Genomic DNA, 24,701 nt, shown 5'->3' with positions numbered 1-24,701 from the left:
ATACACAGCTCAGCAGACAGTATCACACATGAGAGGATTAGATACACAGCTCAGCAGATAGTAGCACACAGGATAGGGTTAGATACAGTGGCTCAGCAGACAGTATCACACATGATAGGATTAGATACAGTGGCTCAGCAGACAGTATCGCACATGATAGGATTAGATACAGTGGCTCAGCAGACAGTATCACACATGATAGGATTAGATACACAGCTCAGCAGACAGTATCACACATGATAGGATTAGATACACAGCTCAGCAGACAGTATCACACATTAGAGGATTAGATACACAGCTCAGCACAGTATCACACATGATAGGATTAGATACACAGCTCAGCAGACAGTATCACACATGATAGGATTAGATACACAGCTCAGCAGACAGTATCACACATGATAGGATTAGATACACAGCTCAGCAGACAGTATCACACATGAGAGGATTAGATACACAGCTCAGCACAGTATCACACATGATAGGATTAGATACACAGCTCAGCAGACAGTATCACACATGATAGGATTAGATACACAGCTCAGCAGACAGTATCACACATGATAGGATTAGATACACAGCTCAGCAGACAGTATCACACATGAGAGGATTAGATACACAGCTCAGCACAGTATCACACATGATAGGATTAGATACACAGCTCAGCAGACAGTATCACACATGATAGGATTAGATACACAGGCTCAGCAGACAGTATCACACATGATAGGATTAGATACACAGCTCAGCAGACAGTATCACACATGAGAGGATTAGATACACAGCTCAGCACAGTATCACACATGATAGGATTAGATACACAGCTCAGCAGACAGTATCACACATGATAGGATTAGATACACAGCTCAGCAGACAGTATCACACATGATTGGATTAGATACACAGCTCAGCACAGTATCACACATGATAGGATTAGATACACAGCTCAGCAGACAGTGTCACACTATAGGCTCAGATACACCCGTTCAGCTGGCAGCTTTGATATTTTCACCATCTTGGATTTTTCCGGTGTCGCTATAATCTGGAGATTTCACGTTATAGGACTGATCTGTACACGGACGAGCGGCCGCCATCTGTAAATGTACAACCCGGAAATAAAAACATAAAAACTAGAATATTTAGGAGCCCAATATTCTAGAAGTTCTGATTTCTGTACATGCTCCCATTTAAAGGGACAGCGCACCATTTAAAGAGAATCACAGTCAGGGATCATCAATGTGCCCCGGGCCGCAGCAATTTACTGTATGAAACTCCATTACATCTTGTTTCCGGAACAGCAGCGGTTTTATCTTCACAATGACCTGACTAATTCCTGCTGTCCCTGCCTGAACTATAGATACCGATGTAGCAGAGGGGAATTTGCCAATTGACTTGTAGCGACGTTGTTTATCTGTGATGATTATCATTGTCTCTACATTCAGGTCTGTGCAATATAGCGGCTATCTTTCAGGTGTTATATTCTCTGTGCTATCTGGAAACCGTGAACAAGCAGCTGTTCATGGATCCATTATTCTTCTTAGCAACTCGCCAGACACACATGATAGGCTTAGATACACAGGCTCAGCAGACAGTATCACACAAGAGGCTTAGACACAGCAGCTCTGTGCAATATAGCTTCTATTTTTCAGTTTTTATTTTTCACTGTGCAGTGTTGTTATATGGAAACCATCAGCAAGAAGCTGATGATGGATCCAATATTCTCATTATTAATTTCTATTTGGTATTGAGTGAATAACATTGTCCTGCTATGAAAAAGTTGTGTGATTGGCTCATTAATCTGTTAATAACCCCTGCCACCCCCCTTAATTCCCCATGCCATCCCCTTAATATCCATGCAGAAATTAGGGATTTATAGGTAATTAGAATATTTCTATGCACGTGTGTTAATGAATCACAGAAGCCACACTTCTAAATAAAATTAAAGCAGTAATAAGATCTGTCAGCAATCTGGCAACTTGCTGACGGTTTCCATATAGTCTTTTTTCTACACTGTGAAATCAGCCATGATGATTTATCACACACATGCTGACTGACCACAGGGCCGATGTTAATCGAAGCCTCACTTTACGATAATACAATAGGTTTAGCTGAAGTCCAAGACAATGATCATGGGTTCTTGGCCTTCAGGGGCACCACAGCCCCTCAAACCTGCTATCCTGACTCAAGTGTATCATGACGACCGTGATTAAAGGGCTCATGACCTTTATTGCCCGGAGCCCAGACCATTACCTGTCCACCCCTACACCTGTGTATATTACCAAGCAAATAACCAGCTCAGCTCTGCTACATCTGTCTGCTGAATATTTCCATTTTACCTCAATCTAACATCAGGATCGTCGCCTGGCTCACTGACTCCTGTTCCCATCATCCTCTAGTTCCTAGAACTGCTCAGAACTGATTTGATGTTCTCAGTACCGAGCCATTTCCGTGTCATGTTTAAGATGGCGGCCATCCGTCGTGTCCCACCCCCCACACTCTCCAGCATAGCCACCCACTCTGCTATTACCCTGTTCTCTATGGGAGGATATGATAATAGTGATGAACGCCACGTGTCTGTTTACCTGATCACCGGCGTACGGGATCCTGCGTGGAGAAGAATGGCGCAGCAGCGGTCAGCTGACCATAGACACGAGCAGCCGACTGACCGGTCATGTGGCCCAAAGCTGCCCCCGTCACTCCCCAATAACACGTATAATTGGCCCGGCCAACCGCAGAATGGGGGCTAGTAACTTAGTAGTCAGGAAGCCGCTCTGGCGCCACCTACAGCCGGGGGAAACTAGATTTTTTTCCTGTCCAATAATTTGCATTTCAATGCCTCACCATTTTCAAGATCTCTGCTTGCTTTCTGTGAATGGGACATTTTTGTTTACATTCAGCAGAGGAAAACCTGTCCTGACCTAATACATCTGAGAGTTTGCTGCATATCCAATCTAGACAATCCTTTATGAGCTAAACACAGCAGCGGGACAAGTCTCCGTGAGATTAAAAACCTGTAAGGGACCTACAACTCATACAGCTGCGGGTTTGTTACAATGTACCAGTGCAGGTAATTCTCCTTGAGCTAACCTCTCTTGGTTACCCCGATACATTGTAACGATCAATGAAAAATTTTTTTGCCCAATTTGCGTTTTGCTAATTTGCGGCCTTTAGGATATATCGGGTGTAACAATTTGCCAGGTTTGAGATTCGCTTTTAGTGAATTTAAGGGACTAATAAGCAAATTAATTCTTGTCACTTTATTTTATGGACCGACAAAGCCGTAAAAACTGCAAATCAAGTGGAGGGATTCACTGTAATAATTGTGTAAAAGTGCAGCTCTGTGAGCAGGACTAGGTCAGGGCTAAGAATGTTCAACTTACCATTTATATTCACTTTATGCAAAGCAGCTCTCTGCTGTCTGACATAGGCCTAGAGCACTGGTCATCCTGAGCCTCCTAGTTCATGAATAGAATACTAGAACTGCAGTAAAGACTGACACACAGGCAGATCAGTAGAGACAATGAGCGGGAAGGACAGACCGCAGACATTGGGCCTTAAGTATTTATATTTGACCTTATGATTTTTATGAAACTGGTGGCACATGTACTAACAGGGTGGCACACACACGTACTGAGATGGTGGCACAGACACGTACTGAGATGATGACACAGACACGTACTGAGATGGTGGCACAGACACGTACTGAGATGGTGGCACAGACACGTACTGAGATGGTGGCACAGACACGTACTGAGATGGTGGCACAGACACGTACTGAGATGGTGGCACAGACACGTACTGAGATGGTGGCACAGACACGTACTGAGATGGTGGCACAGACACGTACTGAGATGGTGGCACGCACACGTACTGAGGTGGTGGCACAGACACGTACTGAGATGGTGGCACAGACACGTACTGAGATGGTGGCACACACGTACTGAGATGGTGGCACGCACACGTACTGAGATGGAGGCACAGACACGTACTGAGATGGAGGCACAGACACGTACTGAGATGGTGGCACAGACACGTACTGAGATGGTGGCACGCACGTACTGAGATGGTGGCACGCACACGTACTGAGATGGAGGCACAGACACGTACTGAGATGGAGGCACAGACACGTACTGAGATGGTGGCACAGACACGTACTAAGATGGTGGCACACTCGTACTGAGATGGTGGCACACTCGTACTGAGATGGTGGCACGCACACGTACTGAGATGATGGCATAGACACGTACCGAGATGGTGGCACGCGTGTACTGAGATGGTGGCACACGCACATACTGAGATGGTGGCACACGTGTACTGAGATGGTGGCACACGTGTACTAAGATGGTGGCACACACACGTACTGAGATGGTGGCACACACCTTCTGGGATGTCGGGTGCCTGCGCCTGGCATTACTAGCTTCATAAATAATGCCGCACCTGTGCCACTCCCCATCATGCCCCCTCATCAGGCCTCTATGGTGGTGAATTTGGGGCTGATTATAACCTGGCAGCAGCGCACCTGAGAGCCTGTGCAGGTGGAGTTGCTCTTAGTGGAGCACATGATGTGTTCGCAGCTCATGGTCAAAGTTTCCTTTTCTCAGCAATCTCCTCATTTATGGCAGGTGGAAGATGGACCCTTGTGCAAGGTCATCGCTTCTTACAAATACGCCACCCCCACCCCCCCCACCCATATATGTCACATAACACGAGGCGGGGTGGCATAGTGCTATGGGTTATCGGGTGCTGTGATATTACAGGTATTATAGCCGCCGCCCGTCACCGCCTCACAATGAAGAACGTTTATCTTTATCGTAAATCTGCATAGACAAGAGCAGATCTCAGACTGTGCCAGGGTGGAGTATCATGGAATAGGGGAGCGTGCAAATATTGTGGTAAGGGGGCCAATATACACCACCCTTGGAGATGAAGGCCCCATAGATGGCAGGCATCGCTCTTATCACTTATATTGACTATTTTCATGCACAGGACCTACAGTCCTATTCATCCTCAGCCTGCTGGTTCATGAATAGAATTCTAGGATGACAGTGGAGACTGACACAGAGATAAAGAAGCTAAAAACCAGCTGGATCAGGGGGTGATGTAACACAGCTTAGAACTAGAGGTCATTTTATTGGAGCCGGGACAACCAAGTGGCGTGACGTAAAGAGTGACGCAGTGACGTAAAGAGTGTTCAGGGAGCGATCACCTATAGAAGTGAAGTAAGTGACCGTGTATAATGCAGGAAATGATGCAGCCATAAGGACTGGCGCTCAGGTGGTGACACAACGGCTGAATGTAACTTAGAAGACTGATGAATTCGGCCCAAATATATCACATAGTGCCGCACCCGACCTGTCCGCTTTCACAATACCTCGGTATTTATACACGTCGAAAGTCCTGTTAACTATTACCCTGCCTGAGGACAACATCTCTGGAAAAGCCGGGTGACAACCAAGATGGCCACAGAAGTAGTAACCCAGCTTTCCTAGGGTCCTGAAAGGCACTAGTGGTGTATCTTTGCATATTCAGGCAAACTTGACATTAAGGACACCAGGAAAGCTGTGTAATGATCCCCTGAGGGGACTGAAGACTTGGTTATCATCCAGCCTTCCCAGAAACAGATATAAGAATAGTGTGGTACCTACTGCCCCCTAGTGACCAACATATTAATTGCACTGATACAGAGCTCCAAATCCCCTGCATAGGCAGTTACATGATAAAAATCTGGCTACCTGCAGTCACCACTAGAGGGAGCTCACTGTTTACCAGTTACACATTGAACTCAGTAACAAGATAGTATGCAGTGAGCTCCCCCTAGTGGTGACTGCAGGTAGCCAGAACTGTATCATGTCAAATGGGGATTTGGAAATGGCTCAGAACAGAATGCTGGACCTAAAAACAACACGGTGTTCAAAGGCGGAGATTGTGATGAAACCCTCTGCAAATTTCTAATATACTTTGTGGTTCAACTGCTTACCATTTTAAAGACCTCTGCTTGCTGAAGGTGAATGAATATATTCTTGTTTACATCTGCACGACTAATTACAGGGTATCAGAGCTCTGACATGCACTGAACCTCAATCTGATCTGATTTTTCAGAGTTTTCAGCATCTGCGTGTAAACAAGATTGTTTCCATTCACGGACAGCAAAAAGATCTTAAAAATGGTTAAGATTTAAAAAGAAAAATATATTAGAAAGTCTCAATTAGTTTTTTTTTAGTGGGTGCTTTAAAAACCCATCACACCAGGGAAGGGTCACAATGCCATCATCAGATGTTCATTTTATGACCCACTCCTATAAAAAAAGGTGTAACATTCATTGTCACTACTCACACCACACGCTGCACCGAGCAAGTCCTCATCATAAACCTAGACATACAATGTCCTGCTGCCTGACCAGATGGCCAAGTGACCGGAAAGACTGACCACACATAAAGGGAAGGAAGTCATCCATGGAGACAGAAGCGGAATAACAGCACAGACTTATAGGAGCAGTATTATAGTAGTTATATTCTTGTATATAGGGAGCAGTATTATAGTAGTTATATTCTTGTATATAGGGGCAGTATTATAGTAGTTATATTCTTGTATATAGGGAGCAGTATTATAGTAGTTATATTCTTGTATATAGGGAGCAGTATTATAGTAGTTATATTCTTGTATATAGGAGCAGTATTATAGTAGTTATATTCTTGTATATAGGGGGCAGTATTATAGTAGTTATATTCTTGTATATAGGAGGCAGTATTATAGTAGTTATATTCTTGTATATAGGGGCAGTATTATAGTAGTTATATTCTTGTATATAGGAGCTGTATTATAGTAGTTATATTCTTGTATATAGGGAGCAGTATTATAGTAGTTATATTCTTGTACATAGGGGGCAGTATTATAGTAGTTATATTCTTGTATATAGGAGCAGTATTATAGTAGTTATATTCTTGTATATAGGGGCAGTATTATAGTAGTTATATTCTTGTACATAGGGGCAGTATTATAGTAGTTATATTCTTGTATATAGGGGGCAGTATTATAGTAGTTATATTCTTGTATATAGGGGGCAGTATTATAGTAGTTATATTCTTGTATATAGGGGGCAGTATTATAGTAGTTATATTCTTATATATAAGGGGCAGTATTATAGTAGTTATATTCTTGTATATAGGGGCAGTATTATAGTAGTTATATTCTTGTATATAGGAGCAGTATTATAGTAGTTATATTCTTGTATATAGGAGCAGTATTATAGTAGTTATATTCTTGTATATAGGAGCAGTATTATAGTAGTTATATTCTTGTATATAGGAGCAGTATTATAGTAGTTATATTCTTGTATATAGGGGGCAGTATTATAGTAGTTATATTCTTGTATATAGGGGCAGTATTATAGTAGTTATATTCTTGTATATAGGGGTAGTATTATAGTAGTTATATTCTTGTATATAGGAGCAGTATTATAGTAGTTATATTCTTGTATATAGGAGCAGTATTATAGTAGTTAAATTCTTGTATATAGGAGCAGTATTATAGTAGTTATATTCTTGTATATAGGGTTCAGTTTTATAGTAGTTATATTCTTGTATATAGTGGGCAGTATTATAGTAGTTATATTCTTGTATATAGGGGGCAGTATTATAGTAGTTATATTCTTGTATATAGGGAGCAGTATTATAGTAGTTATATTCTTGTATATAGGAGCAGTATTATAGTAGTTATATTCTTGTATACACGGAGCAGTATTATAGTAGTTATATTCTTGTATATAGGGGCAGTATTATAGTAGTTATATTCTTGTATATAGCGGCAGTATTATAGTAGTTATATTCTTGTATATAGGAGCAGTATTGTAGTAGTTATATTCTTGTACATAGGGGGCAGTAACAGTAGTTATATTCTTGTATATAGGGGCAGTATTATAGTCGTTATATTCTTGTATATAGGGGCAGTATCGGTAGTTATATGCTTGTATATATGGGGCAGTATTATAGTAGTTATATTCTTGTATATAGGAGCAGTATTATAGTAGTTATATTCTTGTATATAGGAGCAGTATTATAGTCGTTATATTCTTGTATATAGGAGCAGTATTATAGTAGTTATATTCTTGTATATAGGAGCAGTATTATAGTAGTTCAATTCTTGTATATAGGAGCAGTATTATAGTAGTTATATTCTTGTATATAGGGGGCAGTATTATAGTAGTTATATTCTTGTATATAGGGGCAGTATTATAGTAGTTATATTCTTGTATATAGGGGCAGTATTATAGTAGTTATATTCTTGTATATAGGAGCAGTATTATAGTAGTTATATTCTTGTACATAGGGGGCAGTAACAGTAGTTATATTCTTGTATATAGGGGCAGTATTATAGTCGTTATATTCTTGTATATAGGGGCAGTATCAGTAGTTATATGCTTGTATATATGGGGCAGTATTATAGTAGTTATATTCTTGTATATAGGAGCAGTATTATAGTAGTTATATTCTTGTATATAGGAGCAGTATTATAGTCGTTATATTCCTGTATATAGGGGGCAGTATTATAGTAGATATATTCTTGTATATAGGGAGCAGTATTCTAGTAGTTATATTCTTGTATATAGGGGGCAGTATTATAGTAGTTATATTCTTGTATATAGGGGCAGTATTATAGTAGTTATATTCTTGTATATAGGAGCAGTATTATAGTAGTTATATTCTTGTATATAGGTGGCAGTAATATTGTAGTTATATTCTTGTATATAGGGGGCAGTATTATAGTAGTTATATTCTTGTATATAGGGGTAGTATTATAGTAGTTATATTCTTGTATATAGGAGCAGTATTATAGTAGTTATATTCTTGTATATAGGGGGCAGTATTATAGTAGTTATATTCTTGTATATGGGGCAGTATTATAGTAGTTATATTCTTGTATATAGGGGCAGTATTATAGTCGTTATATTCTTGTATATAGGAGCAGTATTATAGTAGTTATATTCTTGTACATAGGGGGCAGTAACAGTAGTTATATTCTTGTATATAGGGGCAGTATTATAGTCGTTATATTCTTGTATATAGGGGCAGTACCGGTAGTTATATGCTTGTATATATGGGGCAGTATTATAGTAGTTATATTCTTGTATATAGGGGCAGTATTATAAATAGTTATATTCTTGTATATAGGAGCAGTATTATAGTAGTTATATTCTTGTATATAGGGGGCAGTATTATAGTAGTTATATTCTTGTATATAGGGAGCAGTATTATAGTAGTTATATTCTTGTATATAGGGGGCAGTATTATAGTAGTTATATTCTTGTATATAGGGGGCAGTATTATAGTAGTTATATTCTTGTATACAGGGGGCAGTATTATAGTAGTTATATTCTTGTACATAGGGGGCAGTATTATAGTAGTTATATTCTTGTATATAGCGGCAGTATTATAGTAGTTATATTCTTGTATATAGGAGCAGTATTATAGTAGTTATATTCTTGTATATAGGGGCAGTATTATAGTAGTTATATTCTTGTATATAGGGGGCAGTATTATAGTAGTTATATTCTTGTATACAGGGGGCAGTATTATAGTAGTTATATTCTTGTATATAGGGGCAGTATTATAGTAGTTATATTCTTGTATATAGGAGGCAGTATTATAGTAGTTATATTCTTGTATACAGGGGGCAGCATTATAGTAGTTATAGTCTTGTATATAGGGGCAGTATTATAGTAGTTATAGTCTTGTATATAGGGGGCAGTATTATAGTAGTTATATTCTTGTATATAGGAGCAGTATTATAGTAGTTATATTCTTGTATACAGGGGGCAGTATTATAGTAGTTATAGTCTTGTATATAGGGGGCAGTATTATAGTAGTTATATTCTTGTATATAGGAGCAGGATTATAGTAGTTATATTCCTGTATATAGGGGCAGTATTATAGTAGTTATATTCTTGTATATAGGGGGCAGTATTATAGTAATTATATTCTTGTATATAGGGGGCAGTATTATAGTAATTATATTCTTGTATATAGGGGGCAGTATTATAGTAGTTATATTCTTGTATATAGGGGGCAGTAATATAGTAGTTATATTCTTGTATATAGGGGGCAGTATTATAGTAGTTATATTCTTGTATATAGGGGGCAGTATTATAGTAGTTATATTCTTGTATATAGGGGGCAGTATTATAGTAGTTATATTCTTGTATATAGGGGGCAGTAATATAGTAGTTATATTCTTGTATATATGAGCAGTATTATAGTAGTTATATTCTTGTATATAGGGGGCAGTATTATAGTAGTTATATTCTTGTATATAGCGGCAGTATTATAGTAGTTATATTCTTGTATATAGGAGCAGTATTATAGTAGTTATATTCTTGTATATAGGGGCAGTATTATAGTAGTTATATTCTTGTATATCGGGGGCAGTATTATAGTAGCTATATTCTTGTATATAGGGGCAGTATTATAGTAGTTATATTCTTGTATATAGGGGGCAGTATTATAGTAGTTATATTCTTGTATACAGGGGGCAGTATTATAGTAGTTATATTCTTGTATATAGGGGCAGTATTATAGTAGTTATATTCTTGTATATAGGAGGCAGTATTATAGTAGTTATATTCTTGTATACAGGGGGCAGCATTATAGTAGTTATAGTCTTGTATATAGGGGCAGTATTATAGTAGTTATAGTCTTGTATATAGGGGGCAGTATTATAGTAGTTATATTCTTGTATATAGGAGCAGTATTATAGTAGTTATATTCCTGTATATATGAGCAGTATTATAGTAGTTATATTCTTGTATATAGGAGCAGTATTATAGTAGTTATATTCTTGTATATAGGAGCAGTATTATAGTAGTTATATTCTTGTATATATGAGCAGTATTATAGTAGTTATATTCTTGTATATAGGGGCAGTATTATAGTAGTTATATTCTTGTATATAGGGGGCAGTATTATAGTAGATATATTCTTGTATATAGGGGGCAGTATTATAGTAGTTATATTCTTATATATAGGGGGCAGTATGATAGTAGTTATATTCTTGTATATAGGGTAGCAGTATTATAGTAGTTATATTCTTGTATATAGGGGGCAGTATTATAGTAGTTATATTCTTGTATATAGGGGGCAGTATTATAGCAGTTATATTCCTGTATATAGGGGCAGTATTATAGTAGCTATAGTCTTGTATATAGGAGCAGTATTATAGTAGTTATATTCCTGTATATAGGGGCAGTATTATAGTAGCTATAGTCTTGTATATAGTGGGCAGTATTATAGTAGTTATATTCTTGTACATAGGGGGCAGTATTATAGTAGTTATATTCTTGTATATAGGGGGCAGTATTATAGTAGTTATATTCCTGTATATAGGGGCAGTATTATAGTAGCTATAGTCTTGTATATAGGAGCAGTATTATAGTAGTTATATTCCTGTATATAGGGGCAGTATTATAGTAGTTATATTCTTGTATATAGGGGGCAGTATTATAGTAGTTATATTCTTGTATATAGGGGCAGTATTATAGTAGTTATATTCTTATATATAGGAGCAGTATTATAGTAGTTATATTCCTGTATATAGGGGCAGTATTATAGTAGCTATAGTCTTGTATATAGTGGGCAGTATTATAGTAGTTATATTCTTGTACATAGGGGGCAGTATTATAGTAGTTATATTCTTGTATATAGGAGGCAGTATTATAGTAGTTATATTCTTGTATACAGGGGGCAGTATTATAGTAGTTATAGTCTTGTATATAGGAGCAGTATTATAGTAGTTATATTCCTGTATATAGGGGCAGTATTATAGTAGTTATATTCTTGTATATAGGGGGCAGTATTATAGTAATTATATTCTTGTATATAGGGGGCAGTATTATAGTAATTATATTCTTGTATATAGGGGGCAGTATTATAGTAGTTATATTCTTGTATATAGGGGGCAGTAATATAGTAGTTATATTCTTGTATATAGGGGGCAGTATTATAGTAGTTATATTCTTGTATATAGGGGGCAGTATTATAGTAGTTATATTCTTGTGTATAGGGGCAGTATTATAGTAGTTATATTCTTGTATATAGGGGCAGTATTATAGTAGTTATATTCTTGTATATAGGAGGCAGTATTATAGTAGTTAGATTCTTGTATATAGGGGCAGTATTATAGTAGTTATATTCTTGTATATAGGGGGCAGTATTATAGTAGTTATATTCTTGTATATAGGGGGCAGTATTATAGTAGTTATATTCTTGTATATAGGGGGCAGTAATATAGTAGTTATATTCTTGTATATATGAGCAGTATTATAGTAGTTATATTCTTGTATATAGGAGGCAGTATTATAGTAGTTATATTCTTGTATATATGAGCAGTATTATAGTAGTTATATTCTTGTATATAGGAGCAGTATTATAATAGTTATATTCTTGTATATAGCGGGCAGTATTATAGTAGTTATATTCTTGTATATAGGGGCAGTATTATAGTAGTTATATTCTTGTATATAGGAGCAGTATTATAGTAGTTATATTCTTGTATATAGGGGGCAGTATTATAGTAGTTATATTCTTGTATATATGAGCAGTATTTTAGTAGTTATATTCTTGTATATAGGGTGCAGTATTATAGTAGTTATATTCTTGTATATAGGGGGCAGTATTATAGTAGTTATATTCTTGTATATAGGGGCAGTATTATAGTAGTTATATTCTTGTACATAGGAGCAGTATTATAGTAGTTATATTCTTGTATATAGGGGGCAGTATTATAGTAGTTATATTCTTGTATATAGAAGCAGTATTATAGTAGTTATATTCCTGTATATAGTGGCAGTATTATAGTAGTTATATTCTTGTAGATAGGAGCAGTATTATAGTAGTTATATTCTTGTATATAGGGGCAGTATTATAGTAGTTATATTCTTGTATATAGGAGGCAGTATTATAGTAGTTATATTCTTGTATATAGAAGCAGTATTATAGTAGTTATATTCCTGTATATAGTGGCAGTATTATAGTAGTTATATTCTTGTAGATAGGAGCAGTATTATAGTAGTTATATTCTTGTACATAGGAGCAGTATTATAGAAGTTATATTCTTGTATATAGGGGGCAGTATTATAGTAGTTATATTCTTGTATATAGAAGCAGTATTATAGTAGTTATATTCCTGTATATAGTGGCAGTATTATAGTAGTTATATTCTTGTAGATAGGAGCAGTATTATAGTAGTTATATTCTTGTATATAGGGGCAGTATTATAGTAGTTATATCCTTGTATATAGGAGCAGTATTATAGTAGTTACATTCTTGTATATAGGGGTAGTATTATAGTAGTTATATTCTTGTATATAGGAGGCAGTATTATAGTAGCTATATTCTTGTATATAGGGGGCAGTATTATAGTAGTTATATTCTTGTATATAGGAGCAGTATTATAGTAGTTATATTCTTGTATATAGGGGGCAGTATTATAGTAGTTATATTCTTGTATATAGGGGGCAGTATTATAGTAGTTATATTCTTGTATATAGGGGCAGTATTATAGTAGTTATATTCTTGTATATAGGGGGCAGTATTATAGTAGTTATATTCTTGTATATAGGAGCAGTATTATAGTAGTTATATTCTTGTATATAAGAGTAGTATTATAGTAGTTATATTCTTGTATATAGGGGTAGTATTATAGTAGTTATATTCTTGTATATAGGAGCAGTATTATAGTAGTTATATTCTTGTATATAGGGGCAGTATTATAGTAGTTATATTCTTGTATACAGGGGGCAGTATTATAGTAGTTATATTCTTGTATATAGGAGCAGTATTATAGTAGTTATATTCTTGTATATAGGGGCAGTATTATAGTAGTTATATTCTTGTATATAGGGAGCAGTATTATAGTAGTTATATTCTTGTATATAGGGGCAGTATTATAGTAGTTATATTCTTGTATACAGGGGGCAGTATTATAGTAGTTATATTCTTGTATATAGGGGACAGTATTATAGTAGTTATATTCTTGTATATAGGGAGCAGTATTATAGTAGTTATATTCTTGTATATAGGGGCAGTATTATAGTAGTTATATTCTTGTATACAGGGGGCAGTATTATAGTAGTTATATTCTTGTATATAGAGGGTAAAGTCAGGTCTGAACTGTATTTTATTTATGGAGAATCTTCAGACTCAGGGAACAGTTATATAAAATAAAAGATAAGATATGGACCCGGTTTATACATAAAAAACAGACATATTGTAAATAAATTGTTAAAAAGATCTGGAGGAAAAACAATTCTGTGACGTAACGTTATATATAAATGTTTTCTCTCTGGTTTTCTTTATAGTCTATTATCTCCATAGAAGAATCTCTCCACCGTTCAGGCCATTTTACACATCGTTCACCCCGGACACGGGCAACATTCAGATTTGGCTACGAGGCCTCGTGACCTCCATGTTGGATGACTCTGCTCACAGTCTTGGTCCTTTATATAGAAACATATACAAATCATCTTAGGAAAATAGAAATGTCGTAGGTCACACGCCAAGCAGTTTCTTTCTAATGTATTTTTGGTCTATTCTGCAGTTGTATATTGCTACCAAGCTAGACCGGCTGTTGGCATTGAGTCAACCAATCAGTGGGCACAAACTGATGTAATAACACGTGTACATTCTGCCCGTGGAATAAAGAAGATTTAACAATATACGGGATATGGTGGGTTTAGGTTACTTTAGGCTTTGGGATGAACAGTATTTGACCAGTAACGAGTCGGTGTGCCAGTCATACGAGCTGGTCGTAATGGGATGCCGGCCTATTGACCAGTAGAGGGTTGGCATGCCAGCTAGCCGGTCTGGTAGTCATGTAGTGTATTGGGTGTATTGACCAAGTTCTCCAGAGATATGTTGGTTTTATAGATAGGCACTGAGCTCGGGTATCATTCATAGAGTGGCAGTGACTTGGGGGTGTTTTTTGGATACCCCAGATAATGTGATGTGAAGGTATTCAGCTTGGCCTTGGTTTTATAAAACGATGCTTGGGTGACCATCGATAGTCCTCTACAGTTTATTTGATAGACCAACGTTGAGGTGTCCGCCAGTTACTAAGCTTGGGTGTTTGGTCACAAATATGGGGGTATCTGCCAGACATAGAGGCACTCCAGTGGTGGCCACTCAGTTTGATTTGGTGTACCATTGACTTTGACCCATAGTTTTGACTGACAGGTGGTGGATTTATGGGTCATTGACGCGGACCATCACCAAGAAGACTCTGGCTGGCACTGGCTGGCATCTCTGGCACAGACTGTCAATGAGTGGGTTATGCCTCTGAGAAGGTTTGTCACAGTGTAGACGTGTTTGTGACATATATCGGCAGTGTTGACCGTTACATTGGAGATCATCGTGGTGAGACCGGCCTTGACTTTGGGTGTCTCGGTGACATAGCTGAGTTGGTGAAGTAAGACCGGCAGTGAGTTGATATGTCCGTCAGACAGGCACTCTATTGGAGGCATTGCCCAAGACTCATAAACTGGACGGATCCTTCAGCTGTGATGGAGTGCCGTTCATCTTCTCGTTCAGTCGACTGACCCGATAGGACTCGTAGTGGATGTTGTGGGTTATGTCTTTCAGGTCCTGCAGGTTGGATCTATAGGAAGAGATCAAAAAAAGAGTCAAAAATAGATCAAAGCGTGAATAGTCAAAGTATTCCCTATCATGTCTACCCGCCCTGAAGGAAAGTGCCAATTATCTGTCCATCTCATTAACAGACTACTTCTAGGCCGAGATCTGATCACTGGAAGGCCCAGAGCCTGAGGCTGCACTACTGAGAGATTCTGATGACAACGCGTCCCCTTCTGATTCCTGTCCGGTCATCCACATCAATGTCCACATATATTTGCCCTTATTCAGTCTGGTTAGGATGTAGACATTGATGTAGATGGTGATTTCAATCCACTACTATGAGGATGATGTCCGGGCTGGAGGCGAGCGTGGCATACATTGCAGTGTAGCCCTTACCAGCCTATAAAGAACTATATAGATACCGGGGGTTGTGTATCAGTCCTAATAATAGTGAATTATATGGCGTCACTGTCGGCCATGTTTTCTTGATACAGGATATATAGATTGTCCTGGGTCTTCATTCACCCAATTTCTGAATTCAAATTCTTTTTTTTTTTTACATTTTTATGTTTCAACTCACCTGATAAGCAAATCTCTCAGATTAGAAAATTCACAGTGCGACGAGTTCTCCACTGCAACAAAGAAACACAAGTTGTCACTTGTGGGGTTCTGGGCGGTGTTTTAATATAAGGGGCGCACACATCATGGGGTACAGAGTCTATTCACATTCCCCCGCAGGAACTCGACCTATAGAACTCCGACTTCAAAGAATTTTCTACCTTTACATGACAAATGACCTTCCCCCTCCCCCCCCTAATAATAGCCCTTTTGTGGGCGTCCCTCCTGACATAGCTGCTCTATGGGGCTCTTCTAAATCCTCCCGGCTGGATCCCTCCCCCTCCTATGGACAATGGTGTTCTGCCAGGGTCTGTGCTGTATAAGAATGGCGCCCCCTCCCCTCATTACAGGAACTGAGGAATTAATCTGGTAATTAGTAAAAAAAAAATGTCTAAGGGGTTTTGACCTTGAAGTGACATTTTCTGCACATGCACCAGATAGTGAAACGAAAGAAGAAAGGATAAATTCAAAGTGCCGTGCCCGCCGAGACGTGCGTTTTGATCACAAATTGGCGCAGTTTTCAAATGATTATAAAGTCCACACGGTTAAAATGAATGTTTACCTGCAAGAACCATGTGGACACCAACGATCAATTGAAAACTGACGCGATTCGCAGTAATAACGCATGTTGGTATTTGATCATCGGAATTTCCGGATTATCGGATGCCAGATTAAAGGGGTATCACCATAACTAAGCTTATTCCAATGTTTCCAAGCAGTCGTTAATGCTAATCTTTCTTGTTTTTGGTTTGACAGTTTAACGGTGAGTTTTCTTCAGGGACGTCCTATCGAGCAGGCGATGTCTCTCTCCGGCACTGCATGCTAATGTCAGGCAGCAGCTGGAAAGCCTCCGTCATCACTTGCTCTCCTCATGACCTGCCTGCAGAGATCTCCCTGTGATGGGGAACAGATGCTGCAGGAGCCACCGGAGAGGGGGAGCGTGCCCGTCTAATGGATGGACTATAGGGAGGGCCCGGCATCCGCGGCTACTAATCCATAGGTGTTAGAAGAAAGAAACAGCTCCCATATTGAATGTGTGCTGAGCTACGGTCTTACCGGTGCCAAACCCTGCCCCTATTATTACTATTATTTAATGCCGGATTAACTGTGGAATGACCGGGGAGGATGGGAATCTGTGATTGACAAGGTGTCTTAGGACGCCTCACCTTCTATGATGCCCCACTTGGTCTTCCTTCCCAAGATCCTCCTGCCATTAATCTGATGTTCCTCGTCCGTCCCTACGACGGCAAAAGGGATCTTCTCCTGCAGAATTTGACAAGAACAGACACAATTACATATCATGCATAATAATATAATATACTCATTAATATCCGGCTCACAAAGCTGAGGGTTTGTTACAATGTATCAGTGCAGGTAAGAGCTCTCAGCCCAGAGTCCAGGGCGGGTAAGAGGAGGTTTGTGTTTAGTTCACGAGGATTGACTACCCTGATACATTGTGACAAACTCTAAGATATGTCAAATAGGTTTTTTAGCTTTTGAATGGAAACCAGAATGTTTCCATTTCGTTGACAGCAAGCAGAGAGAGGCTACAAAGAGCTCTCCCTCTGGAGGTACCAGTTTGTCTGTACACTACATGGACAACCCGTTGATTTCATTGAGCACCATGAAATACTTCAGTCCTCCTACTGCGTCCTGCAGGGGAGATGATGATTTGACAGCGACTCCTCCCCTGCGGAACCTCAGATATGGGAAAGAGCTGCCCAAACTGGACAACTTCTATATTGATTGGCGGCAGCTCACCCGGATCTTGTCGTTCAATAAAGCCTCTGTCGGGTCTTCGTCCAGCTCTGCTTGGGGGTACACACTGATTCCATGGGTCTGCAGGTCTTTCCTTATCTGCAGGAGACATATAATAGCGTTAAGGGGACATCTTACTACAACATGAGATTTCTAGGGGGGTCTGAGACGCCTCTCTCCTTCACTTTACACTACTGGCCCATGAGCTGCAGGTCATTGCTGTACAGCCAGGGGGCAGCATAGTCAAGTACAATATAGTGGACCCATTCATTTGCCTATCTGTCCGGTACATGATACTTACCCTCTTTTTGAACTCTTCCCTCTCCTCCAATGTGAGTGTGTCAGCTTTTGCGATAATGGGAACTACATTCACAATACGGCCCAGACGTTTCATGAATTCGAGATCCAGCGGTCTCAGCCTGACAGTGGGAACAATATAGTAAATGAATAGGCTACAGGAGAATGTTCTTAAAGGCACATTATTACCATTTTCAGAAACCAGACTGGTTATATAGCTACTTTGACTGATCGGAGCAGCGTATCTATCTTTTCTGGAAAATTTTGCATTCTAAAGTTATTACATTCCAAAGAGCAACATTTTGTCTGCAATGGAATCCACAACTGGGGGCGCTGTTGCATTAAAGTCAATGTAAAGCATGGGTTTCTGATGCGGTGGTGAAACGTGGTACTGCATGTAATAAAAGCAATATTACGTTTTCCAGTGGAATTTCTTACATAGTTCAGGGATCCCCCTAGTCACCTGCTGGGACGTCCATGATGTCTGAGGTACAGGCTACCCACCTTTACTTGATAAAACTACTCACCAGTGGCCTGTAGGAGGAATGAAATAGATGCAGCTGTGAATACGTGAGTCTGGGATTCTGCGTTTCCGGTTGACCAGGATCTCCTCTCTTAAGTATTTCTCATATTGCTCGTGGATGTACTTGATTATTGGGTCCCAGCTAGAACATCATAGGAAAGAAAGATACAATGATGGATATACATACATCATATCTAGAACATATATCTAGAACATGGCTAACAATGGCCCCGTTTTATATTGTTCCTGGCTTGTTTGAAGACCACATTGTTCTTTCAGAGACTGTCATAGAAAATTCTGAGTAAATGCTTCTTATGATGGGACTAGAACAAGCTACAATGACAATAGATTTTTAGATAGGTCTAGAACCCAGGTTCCAGCAATAACTGTTACGCAATAACCCTTCTAGGTCAATATATAAGCGAGGTTACAGTAATCCTAGACTACAAGATTATCACGAAGACGGGAGAACAAATTCCAAGACAACAGCTTTTTATGTAGATCTAGAATGTAGATTAAGCGGTTCTAGATGCATCATGGAAAATATGTATTCCAGAACACATGACACATTTTCAAGGTGGTGCCAGAGCCTCAGGTAACAGGAATCTTGGGGAGTGGGGGAACGTTCTCTACAACAGTTAACCACAGTTTCTTTCTAGGTCAGTGAAGACAGTGGTCCTTGAGTACTGGGCATTATTCTTCAAGATGGTTCTAGAGCCTTAGGTTACAGTCATCTGAGTAGTCACATGGAAAACGATTGACAAGACCTTCTAGGTTATACAAATCTCAGAGGACGGACTACAATACATGACAAAAATATCATCTTTGGTAGCTTTAGAACCTAGACTACATGTGTCTTGGGGGGGTCTAGATACAATGATATACAGTAGATCTCTAGAACTCCGGCTACAAGAAACCTGGAGGACATATTTCTCAGAATGAGTCTAGAACAGGCCATTGGTGAGAATGAGTCTAGAACAGGCCATCGGTCAGAATGAGTCTAGAACAGGCCATCGGTCAGAATGAGTCTAGAACAGACCATCGGTCTTCGAGACAGTTCTAGGTCTTCAGAACGGGACATGTTGTTCATGGTGGTTCTAGATCAGATGGAGGTCTTCATAGGACAGCTCTACAGCTGGTTTACCATACAGAATATCATCCATAGTTTGTCTACGACAGGTTAGATTGACATCCATCTACCTGCAGCTCTGGAACCCGGGACCTACAAATCTTAGAACTTACATTTATCTAGATATATAAAGAACAGAAAAAATTTTTTTTTTTTTTTTTTTATGTTTACCAGTTTTGGTTATTGATTTGATCTCCAAATCCTGGTGTGTCGATCACGGTGAGTCTCATTTCCATCCCTCTCTCCTCGACCACTGCGGGTGGACAGAGTAAAGACGGTCATTATGGGATCTAAGAACAAGGTATGGACGCCCCACCCTAGATCCCTGATTCTGCTGTATCTCCATGAGGTTGGGAGCCAAGGTCCAGCAGTATATACCCGGCTGCAGGAGACGTCTCACCTTGACTTACGGCTTTCATTTCCAACGTTTTTGGAATCCCGGCATCGGGAGCTTTGCGGATGACCTTTGACTTGAACAGAGTATTCACCAGTGTGGATTTGCCCAATCCGCTCTGACCTACAAATGGTGGAAAATAAAAAAAATATTGCTCCAAATTACGTTCTTACATTTTGGACCATGATGCTTTGCGGCAAGAACTGTATTCAACCATCTCTTAGGCTTGGTGGGTCTAGCACCTGGGCTAGGAGAGTTTAATTCTCCTTCGCTAGTAAGTGGGGGAAGGGAAGTGACAACCGTTCCGATCATTATAATGGGCCATTTTTTTATTTCATTCTTCTCCATTGAGGTCAAAATCTAAATTCGGAATTCTTCCGGTTTCCCGTTACTAGAGAGCAGAGCATTGTGGGAGCTCATAGGGCAGTGACAAAGGCACGGATCAGCTGTTAGGTCCCATGTCGGACAGGGGTAAAGCTAAAACTGCTGTCTGTTTCCAATGGCAACCAGCAAAATTGTGGAAGAAGCTTTGGATGTGAATGGAGAAGAAGGCAAGTATTTGCTAAATTACTCAACTTTTATGTAGATTAGATCTGCAATATTGTTGGTGGAATTATTTGTAACCGATGTGAAACTACTACTACCACCATCATTCTGAGGTCAAAATCGAAGTCTCAGCGCCGCTGCGTCCAGCTTATGGGAAACTATTCCTACGCCAATAAACTGAGGCTGGTGTTATAGAAAATAAGGCCCTGGACAACAAGCAAAGTAGAGCCCCCCTCCCCCTGCTTGCCATTTTCGCATACCACCATATAGTGCCAAGATAATTCTGCCATATAGAGCCCACATAATGCCACCATATAGTGCCCAAAATATATCTAGAATTAAAAAATACTCAAGGGCCCACACAATACATCAAAATATTACCAACATACACCGCTAACACTAGACGGTCTAAGTTGGACCGTGGGTTCCCATCCTCCGGGGCCCACTAGGAAATGGGAGCCCACTGGAGACTGCTTCCCACCCCTAAAACTAGCTGGGAACAATGTTATTCCTCTGAAATTTGGTAGATCATCACATAGTCAATTATTAGCCACATATATATATATTTACACATTGCATGATGGGGGGGGGGGGGGGGGGGGGTTTGCGTTTTAGAAAAACTGATAATCGCTACGGTGGTGTCGCCCCTAGCAACGAGTTTCATCGCCCTGTTGTTTTTCTACACAGTATAGACTGGGAAAAAAATAAAAGTGACTGGTTACAAACGGCAGCGTCTCCGCTTTCCCTGAGCTCCATGTTATATAAATGAGCGGCAGTATGTTGTGTAGGCGGTATAGCTGGCGCTGCCAGAGATGAATATAATGATGACTAAGAGGAAAGACGTTCGCAGCCTCCATTTCTGGTGATGCGAAGTTAAAGGCTGCACTCATTCAGGGTCTGGTCACACAGTCTATGTAACGGGTCAGTCTGGGATTGGACGGTGATGTCATCATGAGAGCAGTGAGGTCACACAGTCTATGTAACAGGTCAGTCTGGGATTGGACGGTGATGTCATCATGAGAGCAGTGAGGTCACACAGTCTATGTAAGGGCTTATTCAGACGAACGTAAAATACGCGCGTGCAACGCGCGTGATTTTCACGTGCGTTGCCCGTAGCTATATTAGACAATGGGGCCGTGCAGACATGGCAGCGTTTTTTGCGCAGCGTTGCTCCGTTGCAAAAAACTCACGACATGTCCGTTGATTCACCGTTTTCAACGCATCACGCACCCATTGAAGTCAATGGGTGCGTGAAAACCACGCATGTCGCACGGAAGCACTTCCGTGCGAACTGCGTGTTTGCGCAACAGCTGTCAAAAGGATGAATGTAAACAGAAAAGCACCACGTGCTTTTCTGTTTCCAAGCATCCAAACGGAGTGTCTTTGCGATTAGCGAACCCCGACAACCGAAGCTAACTTCACCGGGTTCGGCCAAACTCGTTTTGGCCGAACCCGGCAAAAAAATTTCCGGTCCGCGACGTCGGGAGACATTCACTGTGCATGGTGCTGAAAGAGTTAAACTGGTTCAGCACCATGGACAGTGACTTGCGATCCCAAAATACATGAACCTGTAAAAAAAAAACGAAGTTCTAACTTACCGATTACTCCTGTCTCCTTCCTGCAGTCCGACCTCCCGGGATGACACTTCAGTTCAAGTGACAGCTCCAGCCAATCACAGGCCAAGCATTGGCTGCAGCCAATCACAGGCTGCAGCGGTCACTTGGACTGCCGCGTCATCCAGGGAGGTGGGGCTCGATGTCAAGAGAGGCGCGTCACCAAGGACGCGTCACCAAGGCAACGGCCGGGAAGTTCTCGGTAAGTAGGAACTTTATCTTTTTTTTTTACAGGTTTTTCGCTGTTGTGTTCGGGATTCACTGTCGAGGGTGCTGAAAGATTTAGCTCTTTCAGCACCTTGGACAGTGACGGGCGTCGACAAGCCTCATCTCTATGATGCCGGCTGCGCGAAAATCACGCAGCCGCGCATCAGACACGGATGACACACGCAGCTGTCAAATAGTGTTTGCGCGCGCAAAACGCTGCGTTGTTTGCGCGCGCAAAAACGCAACGCTCGTGTGAATCCGGCCTAACAGGTCAGTCTGGGATTGGACGGTGATGTCATCATGAGAGCAGTGAGGTCACACAGTCTATGTAACAGGTCAGTCTGGGATTGGACGTTGATGTCAACATGAGAGCAGTGAGGTCAAACAGCTCATGTAGCAGGCTAGTCTGTGATTGGATGATGTCCTCAACAGAGCAGTGAGGTCACACAGTGTATGTTACAGGTCGTGCGTGGTTGGACAGTGATGTCATCATGACAGCAGTGAGGTCACATAATCTTTGTAAAAGGTCATTCTGGTAATTGGACGTTGATGTCTATGTGAGGTCACAGAGACCATGTAGCAGATTAGTCTGTGATTGGATGTTGATGTCATCATGAGATCACACAGTCAATGTAGCAGTTCGGTCTGTTATTGGATGGTGATTTCATAATGAGATAAGTGAGGTCTAACAGTCTAGGTAGTAGTTTAGTGTTTAATTAATGATGATGTCATAATGACCACAGTGAGGTCACACAATTTATGTAGCAGGGTAGCCTCTGATTGGATAGTGATGTCATCAGGAGAGCAGTCTACATAGCAGGTCCTCTGTGATTGGATATCATAATGAGAGCAATGAGGTCACACAGTCTATGAAGCAGGTAAGGTCCTCTGCACATGGCTGTAGCTGTAATCACGGTCCGTGATTACGGGCACGGACAGCTCCGGACTGTCACCCGCATTTGCGAGCTGTGCTGCCATTATAATATATAGGAGCGCGGTCGGAAATTCTTTTTGGGGTTCATTTCTACGGCCCGGACACCTTCTCGTATATTAACGGGAAGGTGTCCGTGGGTGATAAAAAATGAATGGATTCGTATTTTGATCCGCAATTACGGATCTGTAATCAAAATTACGGTGGCGTGCATGGGGCATTAGTCTGTGATGAAATGGTGACATCATCCTGAGTGCAATGAGGTCACATAGTCTTTGTCTGGATGTCACCTCTGCTAATAGAGTGAGGAGCAATCGTCTGAGGATCTGCTGTCCTAGAACAAGGCAAATGTTTAACCGCCCCCAATTTTGCTAATATTAGAACAATGCTCCGAGGTAAAGCCGAAAAGCAAAGACTTGTGCCGGAAAATAGCAGAACATCAGATGAGAGACATGTCCTGCGGTTCACACGCCTGTACTCACCCACCACCATGATGTTGAACTCAAAACCGTATTTCATGGCCTTGCGTTTCATCTGGTCCAGCACGGAGTCGATGCCCACGTAGCCGAAGGGCTCCCGGCCTGGATCTTCGCACATCTTAGTGTCTTCGGCTGGTCTGACCAGGCCCGGCTCATCCATCCTGCTGCTGCCGTTCACACGGTCTGGCCCGGGGCTGTGATCTGAATGTATGGGAAAGAGGAAGACGCTGTCAGGAGAAACTCATCGCAGGAAAAGGAGAAATGGTGAAGATGTCATGGTGAGATTTAACCCTTGATCTACTGCACCCGAGTCACCATCAAAGAGGGAAGTCGGAACAAAAATCAAAATCAAAGCAGAACTTTACAGGTTCTTTCAGGCCGCAAAGTGCGAATACAAACATTTAACCCATTCAACACCATGGACGCCAATTATAAAAAAAAAAAAATTGAAGAGGAAAATGGAGAATGTACCCATCATCAAATCATGCACAATTTACCTTTCTCTACTAATCCCGAGTTACAGCCTGCATTATACTCCGGAGCTGCACTCACTATTCTGCAGGCTTCAGAACTGAAATTTCCCAGCATT

General features: G+C 40.4%; 2 protein-coding genes across 9 annotated transcripts in view; one reads left to right on the top strand and one right to left on the bottom strand.

Annotated features, from left to right (window-relative positions):
• Positions 1–24,701, top strand: part of LOC142656537 (nmrA-like family domain-containing protein 1) — a 396,968-nt gene that overhangs the window by 234,132 nt on the left and 138,135 nt on the right. The gene's annotated exons all lie outside the window — the stretch shown is intronic.
• The window catches only part of SEPTIN12 (septin 12), a 115,313-nt gene continuing 104,760 nt past the window's right edge, over positions 14,149–24,701 (bottom strand). For all 8 annotated transcript variants that reach the window (XM_075830755.1, XM_075830754.1, XM_075830757.1 and 5 more), the window contains 9 exons: positions 24,116–24,313; positions 20,343–20,459; positions 20,114–20,195; positions 18,818–18,955; positions 18,295–18,412; positions 17,997–18,092; positions 17,402–17,498; positions 16,198–16,249; positions 14,149–15,642 (listed from right to left, as the gene is read on the bottom strand). In XM_075830755.1, the coding sequence (XP_075686870.1) occupies positions 15,519–15,642; positions 16,198–16,249; positions 17,402–17,498; positions 17,997–18,092; positions 18,295–18,412; positions 18,818–18,955; positions 20,114–20,195; positions 20,343–20,459; positions 24,116–24,313 (1,022 nt within the window). In that variant the 3' untranslated portion in view covers positions 14,149–15,518. The remainder of the gene's footprint in view (positions 15,643–16,197; positions 16,250–17,401; positions 17,499–17,996; positions 18,093–18,294; positions 18,413–18,817; positions 18,956–20,113; positions 20,196–20,342; positions 20,460–24,115; positions 24,314–24,701) is intronic.

This window comes from Rhinoderma darwinii, chromosome 6 (assembly GCF_050947455.1).
Source record: "Rhinoderma darwinii isolate aRhiDar2 chromosome 6, aRhiDar2.hap1, whole genome shotgun sequence".
NCBI classification, from domain to species: domain Eukaryota; kingdom Metazoa; phylum Chordata; class Amphibia; order Anura; family Rhinodermatidae; genus Rhinoderma; species Rhinoderma darwinii.
The sequence above is the reverse complement of the archived record's forward strand: the minus strand, read 5'-3'. Positions and strand labels throughout refer to the sequence as shown.